Source organism: Benincasa hispida, unplaced genomic scaffold, assembly GCF_027475165.1.
Source record: "Benincasa hispida cultivar pf3 unplaced genomic scaffold, pf3_genome.v1.1 HicScf1507, whole genome shotgun sequence".
NCBI lineage: Eukaryota > Viridiplantae > Streptophyta > Magnoliopsida > Cucurbitales > Cucurbitaceae > Benincasa > Benincasa hispida.
Window position 1 is genome coordinate 29,781 of NW_028325862.1, and position 9,032 is coordinate 38,812.

Consider the following 9,032-nt stretch of genomic DNA (forward strand, 5'->3'; position numbering starts at 1 on the left):
GAGTCGTGAAAGGTTGAACTCATGGTTTCTACGCATCGAAATGTGCTCTCAGTCCAAATTTTGTCGAAGTTTGGTTTAAATGTTACTTATGAACCCTAGATAGTAGTTTAGTACCCTTATGGATGAACTTTGGATCAAAAGGTCAAGAAAGAGTCCAAAAATGATGAACTTTGGCTTTCCACTTGTCAAAATGTGCTCCAAGTAAAAAATTGGACTAGTCCATAGATGTAATGCCAACTTCGAAAAATCCTTGATGAACTGCCTGTAAAAACCTGCACTTCCAAGGAAAGAACGAATTTCCCTAACACATGTCGGATAGGGGAGGTTAGCAATAACATCCAACTTAGCTTTATCTACCTCAATTCCTTTTGAAGAAACTAATTGCCTTAGCACAATACCATGGGAAGCCATAAAGTGACGTTGTTCATAATTTAAAACAAGATTAGTCTCAATGTATCGTTGTAAAACTAGACCAAGGTTATGCAAGCAATCCTCAAAATACTCTTCGTACACTATAAAATCATCCATAAACACTTCTATGCACTTTTCTATAAAATCTGAAAAGATGCTCATCATACACCTTTGGAACGTACCTGGGGCATTGCAAAGCCCAAATAGCATACGTCTAAAGGCATATGTACCAAAAGTGCACATGAATGTGGTCTTTTCTTGGTCCTCTTGGGTGATGGGGATTTGGTAGAATCCAGAAAAGCCATCAAGAAAACAGAAAAATGGTTTTCCGACAAGCCGTTCAACCATTTGATCCAGAAAAGGGATAGGAAAGTGGTCTTTTTTGGTTACCTCGTTTAGTTTTCGAAAATCAATGCACATTCTCCATCCGTTTTGCACATGCATTGGCACCATCCCCCCTTTACCATTCTTTGTAATGATCATGCCGGTCTTCTTGGGAACAACGTGAATGGGGTTTACCCACTTGCTATCAGGAATGGGGTAAATGATCCCATCCTCTTTAAGCTTGATTATTTCCTTGAGAACAACGTCTTTTAAGTTGGGATTGAGCCTCCTGAAGGGTTGGACTATGGGCTTGGCTCTTTCCTCTAGAGTGATTCTATGCATGCAAAGGGAAGGGCTTACTCCCTTCAGATCATCAAAGGTCCACCCAATGGCCTCTTTAATGAATTTTCAAGATGTCCAATCAAGAATCCACTTTGGGCCGGTGTCCCCAGTTCTCTTGAAATATGACTGGGATATGTATTTCTTTCTTCAGTAACACATTTCAATACTCAGGCGAGAAGCAGACTCGGTCCCTTGTACCTGCAAATCAAACATATCAAAGTTAAAAGAAGGTTCATCTATTTTGGTAGCATCAGCAAAAGAAAGAGACAAGTCATGTGAGTCTATTGTAAGAGTGTATCAACATGCAACGAAAGCAATAAGAATCAATAAGCATTCAAATTCACTAATTTTGGCAGAAACTAAAGCACGCCTATCTAATAAAAGAGGGTTTGTAGTCATATCTTTGTACAACTCTTCAAGATCTTGATCAACAGCAGTTGTCTTCTCCAAAACACACCGTGAACCACCTCAAGATCTTCACCACTATCCTCTTGAAGCTTTAGAATGACTTGTGGGACTCAAGAACAACTTGAAGCGACGAAAAAAACCAGAGAGAAGCTCACTACACCAGCTTGTTTGAAGAACCTTTCTTCAACCCGAAATTTTCTATAAAATCTCTTTGAATGCATATCTCAAATTCACTCCAATCTTCTTTATTTATTGTAGGTGAACATTCAAAGAAGATCACTGCATAAGTTGCAGCTCATGCTTGGAGTAAATGTGAAGAAGGGAAGTGGTGTTTGTGTGAGCATGTAGAAGATGATAATGAAAAGAACTATTTTCTCATTTTGTGCATGTTTTTTAACTTTTCAACTTTCCAAAAATCAAATAAGATTACAAAATCAATTTTGATTTTAAAACTGAAAACATTATTAATTTTCTAATAAAATTAATATATAATTATTTAAATAAAAATTTAGATAATTCTCATTAATTTAATATCAAATATTAAATTAATTTTTACACAAATCCGTCTTCATATATTGAAATCATATTTAAATATAAATTCTCCTAATCCATTTTAATTCTAATTTGAATGTTTTAAATTAACTTATCAAGCTACTTAAAGCTTATCCATTTACGAGCTAGTAGGGGGACCTTGCGGACCTACAGATCATGGGCTCCAACGATCCGAGATTAATCGGCTAAACTCATTAGACCAAATTAACCCCCATTCTTTAACTAATGGGTCACCCCACTATAGCCCATAGTTGAACTCCCCTCATTGTAGATATATTATGTCCACTTGATATAACCATAATCAGTAAGTCGATCCTTCATAGGTTGTTCGTAATCACAGTTGGATCAAGATAACCGTTTTACCCCTGTGACTACATCTTGTTCCTTAAGTTCCCACTGATCCTCTAATGAACAATTTTGATTCATAATCTCTATCAGTCAAATCCTTTCTCTATCATGAGAAGGTGGGGCCTCAATTGTTCAAGACTTGGAATCAATACTTAAGAGAACAACCTATCTGCTAACCCTAAATCGTGTAGGAGTGAATTCCATCTTGTAGGGCTATGTCCCTAGCTATTCATCCTGTCTTATCCCCAAAATGGGAGGCTTATTGAGCAACGTTGTTGGACTACTCTCACCGTTTGCAGATCAAAGGATGATCTCGAACAAATAGGAGTTCATGGCTAGCTCAGGATTAAGATCGAGTTAACATAGGTTACTTAATAAATGAAATATTTAACACGAATGCGAGTTCTAGGATATTTCTAACATCTATATCAATACATGGAACAATTAACATGTTCGCATTGTCATCTTCATCATGCAATATATCATTTATAAAATCATGTGGCTCAATAAAAGATAAGGACAAATATTCCTCAGGAAATTTCATGGCATCATACATGTTAAAAGAAATAACTTCCCCATCAGATTCTACAGACAGTAAACCCCTATCGACATCAATTTTGTTTTATCAGTTTTCATAAAAGGTCTATTGTAGCATAATTGTAGAAGATGAGGGAGAACAAATTTCATCCATCTTTAATATGTAAAAATCAAATGGGAAAATTAAGTCCTTCACTTGCAAAAGTACATCTTCAAATATCCTTAATGGTTGGATATAAGATCTACCAGCCAGTTGGATGCACACAGTAGTTTTTTGTAAATTATTTAATTTTAAATCCTCATAAAGATGATAGGGCATGACATTATAGAAGTTCCTAGATCTAACATGGCGTGACGGATAACTCTATTACCAATTATACAGGGCATAGTCAAAATACCTAGATCTCGGCATTTTTTCAGGCATATTATGTTTTAGAAGAGTTGATACATTCTTACTTACCACTACCCTTTCCTTGTCCTTACCTTTTCCTTTATTGGTACACAGATCCTTGAGGAATTTAGCATACCTGGGTATTTGCCGAATCGCATTCAAGAGCAGGATGCCAATCTGAACCCTTTCTAACATCTCGATCAGCTCTTCGTCCCTTTGTTCCTCTTTTAGCTTCGCTAGCCTACTAGGAAATGGAGCTTTAGGAATGCAAGGTTCAAGAGAAGGTGTAGAAGGGGTAGTTACCTTAGAGGTAGGTGGTTGTGTCTCAGAATCACCATCATTCTTTTCAGTTTCTTTGTTTGTCTTACCAATTGAAGAAGGATCGTCAGAGGAGGTCTTAGGTGATGGAAGCTCCTTACCACTTCTTAGTGTTATAGCACTGACGTTGGCGTGGTCTAGTTGGGCAGGAAGCTTTCCAAAACTTTTGTTCTCAATTCGATTTATTGCAGCAACTATTTGTGTAACTTGAGTCCCTAGATTGGCCATGCTTGCTCTGGTCTCTTTTTTATAGGATTTAGTGTCTTGGGACAATTGGAGTGAGTCCTTCTGTAGCTATTGGAGTTTCTTTTTAAATTTAAGAGAATTTCAGCCAAAGACTTAACAATTTCTTCTAAAGACATACCTGAGAAAGACGACAATGGTTGATTGGATCGATTAGGATTGTCATGCCCTTGTCCTTGGCCTCGACCTCCCCACTTAAGGTGAGGGTGATCATGCCAACTTGGGTTGTAAACTGGGCCATGAAGGTCGTACTTCCTCTGGTATCCCCCAACTGCATTTACTTGTGCTTAAGGACATGCTTCAGATGTGTGCTCAACTACTCCACAGGCTCCACAAGCCTTGACTTGAGCGACTCCTTCCTGGGCCAATTATGTCACAAGAGAAGTCAAATTAGAAATTTGAGTTTTTAATTCTTTAACTTCCAAATTACCAGATACATCAAATTCAATGGCCTTTGTGCCAAAATTTTGGTTATTCTCAGTCGTGCGAGATATCAATTCATAGGCCTCCCTGGGGGTCTTGTCAACAAGAGCACCCCCAGCTACTGAGTCGATTGAATTCCTTCATTGGTAAGCAAACCACTATAGAAATATTGAATTAATAATTGGTCAGAAATTTGGTGATGGGAAAAACTAGCACATAAACATTTATGGCGTTCCCAATATTCAGATAGAGATTCTCCCACAAACTGTTTTATACCATAAATGTCTTTCCTTATGGAATGGGCCCTAGAGGCTAGGAAAATTTTTTCAAGAAATTTCTTTTTTTGTTCATTCCAAGTAGTAATTGATCAAGGAGCCAAGTAGTACAACCAATCCTTTGCGTCATCCTGTAGTGAAAAAGGAAACACCCTTAGATTTAGTTTCTCTTCTGTGACTCCATGGGGTCTCATACTTACACACACCATATGGAAGTCTTTGATAAATTTGTAGGGGTTCTCTCCTGAAATCCCCCTAAAAGTTGGTAATAAATTGACCAGTCTTAGTTTTAGTTCGAAAGGCACCGTGGTTGGTGGAAATACGATGCACCAAGGCTGCTGGTCCATATCAAGCTTTGCCAGCTCCCTTAATGTATTTTCATGAACTTCCTCTCCCATTGTTGTGCTTTCAGCAGTTTCTTGATTTTCTTCTTCTTGGACTTCTTGTCTACATCTCCTTCGGATCCTCCTCTCCTCTTGGTCTATATTTGCAAGAAAAATAAAATCCAGTCTCCTAGATGAGGGTCATAAAACCAAAGGGCAAACTATTTTTTTTTATATATAAAAGGGATTAAAAAACATTCCTCGGCCGATTTGTGAAGTCTCCCCGGCAACGGTGCCAATTTTTTTGGGATTCTGGATCGATGTCATTACTCAACCCCAGAATCAAACACAAATAATTTATTTTCACCGATCTAAAACTTATACCACAAATGTAGTAAAGCGATAAGACCAGGGTCAAATCCACAGGGAGACTGTTGAATCAATTTAGGAAAATTTATGAATTCCAAAAAGGGGTTTTAATGCTTTTGGCTTTGATGAGGGAAATTAAACAAATAGAGAAAAGAAACAAGAGCAAGTGCAGAAAAGGGTTTTAAATCAAATTAAGGAAAAATTTTGGGATTAGTTTGAATGCTTTTTTATATTCTATCCTTAGGTACTAGTTAATTTTCTTTTTCCAATAATGTAAATGAGCTACAAGTAAGTTTAAAAACTTTTCCTTCTTAGCGACACCTAGCAAATCTAAAAGCATATGTTGTTAATAAGCCTCGAGTCTGGTCAAAAGAAAATTTATAATATCAACGAACTACTCCTATTACTACTAAAACGTAGCAACAATGGTAAGTGCGGGGTCGAACCATAGAAGCGAGGAATTAATTTCTTTTTGTATCAGATATGACTACGGGAAAAATAGTAAAAACGGGGGTTTTGTTTCGATTTAGAAAGATGCAAGAAAAGTAAATTGCAAGGGATATATGGAACGGAAAAGGACTCATTTAGTTCTCAGATCGAGTGCTCATTCAATGTAAATTAAGTCATTGTTATATGCCAAATAACTAATATTTGAATTATGCATGCATAGCTACTTAATTTGATAAGAACTAATCAATCTCTACAAAGGCCGAAAATCGGTTAATCCAAACCAAATCAAGCATCCTAATCCATAGTTGAAGCTGGAAAGACCTTCCCTAACTAGCCTACATGCTCCTAGATGCAATTGGGTCCTTAGCGGCCATAAAAATCTAGAAACACATGCATGAAAATCAAGGTTCAACTATGTTGATTAAGTTTCAGGAAAGCCATGTTCAAATAATCAAAGTATTTCTTTATTTCTAGATTAAATGTATGATGCAAAGATTCAAGGTTAGCCTATACACCTAACCATGCTCATCTAATCTGTGGTACAGGGTAAATTCAAAGCATGGACGATTATAAGGATACGTGCAAGCCTGAACTTAACTAGCAAAGACATGTAATCGTGATAGGGTCATCAGTGCAACACACAGAAGCAAGTCTAAGTCATGCGAGATTAAAGAAAAACATAATTCTTAATTGGAATACAAAATTGAACATATAACTCATTAAATTACAAATAACACTTAGTCCAAGATCTGTCAAAAATTACCTCATTGATTCATAGACAAAGCAATGGGATACAATCTAATACAAAACCATAATCCGAAAAAATAAATCTAACCTATGATACTAAATACATAGATGAAAAAGGGAAAATCAAGGCATCTCCTAGGCCTCCATGAAGAGTTTCAGCGTTTAGGGCCTTTATCAATACAATTCAGCACACTTTTGACCTAGCAAAAGGAGACATTTATAGAAAAATTCAGGGCAGCGTTGCAATGCTATGGTCAAGCATTGCAACGCTCACTCGCACGTGTGCTTCTCCTCCGTCCATCAAATGTTGTAGCGTCGCGACACTCTAAAGGAGCATTGCAACACTACGCTATTACCTTACAGCGTTGGGTTTGAGTGTTGCGCGATGTTGTGACACTGATGCTGGGGATATTTTGGTGCTACTCGAAATCGCTATTACCTTCAAATCTACTCGAAATCGCTTCAAATTAGCCCCAATTAGCTTCAAATGCTTGATTCTACCTCTTGGTTTCTCGTTACCTAGAAAAATAAGGAAATGAACACATAAAATCCATTAACGATTTCGAATTAAGCTAGGAATAATAGCTTTTTTCGAGAGCTATCAAACACCCAAACTTAATTCTTGCTCGTCCCGAGCAAGTTATAGACAAACAGTCAAACATTGTATAAAACACTCAAAGACATGCTAGCTTAATTTGCAAAGTTGTTACTCCAGTCTCAACAGTCAGATCAAATGAAAGTTGTAATCAAGAACGAAATTCAATTATGATCAATCAAGGAAGCACAAGTTTAAGAATGTTCTCTACCTAAACATGCATAAGTGAACCAAGAGTTTTGCTAGAAGCTCGGCACACCCGAAAAAAGCCTTTAAAAAGTTTCCTCATCCCCATTTTCCCCCCCTAATCTGATCGATTATCGACCACGGACAGACCATACTTGCAAAAAAAAGGGGCAACACTAAGACAAGGTGCCTAAACACACAAAGGTGCCTAAACTCACACAAAAAACATAAAGGTATTCCTTTACCTAAGGGTAGCTTTCACAGTCCACCATCGAGAACCTATCACTCTTTTTTCCTCAGCCCTAACATACACAGCGAGGTAGCTCTTTTCTACCTTTATCCCTGCAACACACACACTATTTTTTTGCAGGCACACCCGACCGTCCGGTTATGCCTCTTCTTTTTTTTTTTTTTTTTAGAATTGCAACTAATTTGCTTTCCTTTGTTTTTTTCTCTCTACCTTTTTTTCTACGCACATAGACCAATTTTTTTTATCCACTTTGTCTAGTTTTGCTCTAAAACAAGGACAGTTACTCCTAATTCAAAGGTGGATCTTTTGGGTGACAACAGAAATACAGACCAGATAACCCAATTTTAAGCATGCAAGGTTTTAATTTCGCAAAACAATGACTTAAAGATGCATGTGACAAGAAGATGTTTAAAAATCGGCTAAAAATCATGATCATGAAATCCTAATGTCCCTTCATGCAAGTTTCATTACAGAAAGAGTACATCGTAGACTCTCATGATGACAACAGAGCAAATAGGCTAGCAAGGCAATGAAAGCACACATCATATTTCGAGTACAACGCTCAAGGACTCCAGGATAATATAAAGAAAAACTACCCAACGAGCACCCCACCCCGAACTTAAAAACATACATTTTATCCAATGTATTCTAAGTAAAGCTCAAGAAGAATGAAAACAAAGGAACATAAAACCTCCCCTGATAACAATGTTGCGCATCGGGCGGTGGTGGCATTGGGCTCTCCTCTTTGCTAAAAAATAGATATCGCTCTAGAGAAGCCTCCAAAAAGGGAACACGGTAAAAAAAAACTACAAAACAAAACTGACAAAACAAATAAATTAGCAAAACTAAAATGATAAAAGGGAAAAGGAAAGAAAAGAAAAGAAATAGCCGAGGGCACACAAAAAGAAATAAACTAGAGTAGGAAGAAAGAAGCAAGCCTCAATCAGAATTGGGAGAGTTTGGATCCCTTTGAAGGCCACTCTGGAAACCGATGCTGGCATAATAGAGACGGTTCTCTTTAGGAATGAAGTTCACCGTTCTCTCCGTATGCCTCGCTCGACGGACAGTCTACTGAATCACTCGCAGTGACTTGGTCGCTACCTGGAGTGCCTCAGCTAACATCCGGTATGCCTTCTCTGCATAGAACTCCCCTTCTAGTGGAATTTCGGTCTGATCCTGGGGACCAGCACAGGGCGTTGTCTCTATCGCTGGAGCCTGTTCATCCTGTCCATCCTCCTCGTCATCATCATTAGGCTGGCCATTCCTCTCCCTCGAAAGGTCGAGACCATTGGCCTACTGATGGGAGCATGATCCCCCATCTTCTCCTCGTCATCAGAGATCTCCACCCCAGACCTTTGGCACAACTCGGTAATCAGGCTCGGGTGACTTATGTTGGGTTTTATGTCCTAAAACTCGTGGTATATAAACAATGGAACTTATTCTGAAAATTCAATAAAGGTGTTATTGAATAGATCTATTGCATGATAGAAATCCAATAAACCTAAAAGTCCCTTGACTATTAGATGAGTACTTGAACTTT

The 9,032-nt window shown here is 37.9% G+C and overlaps 1 protein-coding gene across 1 annotated transcript; it reads right to left on the bottom strand.

The window, feature by feature from the left end:
* Positions 1 to 214: 214 nt before the first annotated feature.
* On the bottom strand, positions 215 to 3,859 carry LOC150031042 (uncharacterized). The gene is made up of 6 exons (XM_090309344.1): positions 3,450 to 3,859; positions 2,807 to 2,987; positions 1,245 to 1,275; positions 594 to 1,130; positions 386 to 512; positions 215 to 272 (listed from the first exon to the last, which is right to left on the bottom strand). The coding sequence occupies exons 1-6, from the start codon at positions 3,857 to 3,859 to the stop codon at positions 215 to 217; spliced, it is 1,344 nt and encodes a 447-aa protein (XP_090165470.1).
* Positions 3,860 to 9,032: the final 5,173 nt, after the last annotated feature.

What these genes read in the sequence shown, in the direction of transcription:
- LOC150031042 (XM_090309344.1), bottom strand. Translation starts at nt 3,859, where the DNA reads ATGGCCAATCTAGGGACTCAAGTTACACAAATAGTTGCTGCAATAAAT. An exon ending in TTCCATGTATTGATATAGAT is followed by an intron (nt 1,276 to 2,806) that starts GTTAGAAATATC and finishes TTTGATTTGCAG; the next exon opens with GTACAAGGGACCGAGTCTGC. An exon ending in TGGGCTTTGCAATGCCCCAG is followed by an intron (nt 513 to 593) that starts GTACGTTCCAAA and finishes ATGATTTTATAG; the next exon opens with TGTACGAAGAGTATTTTGAG.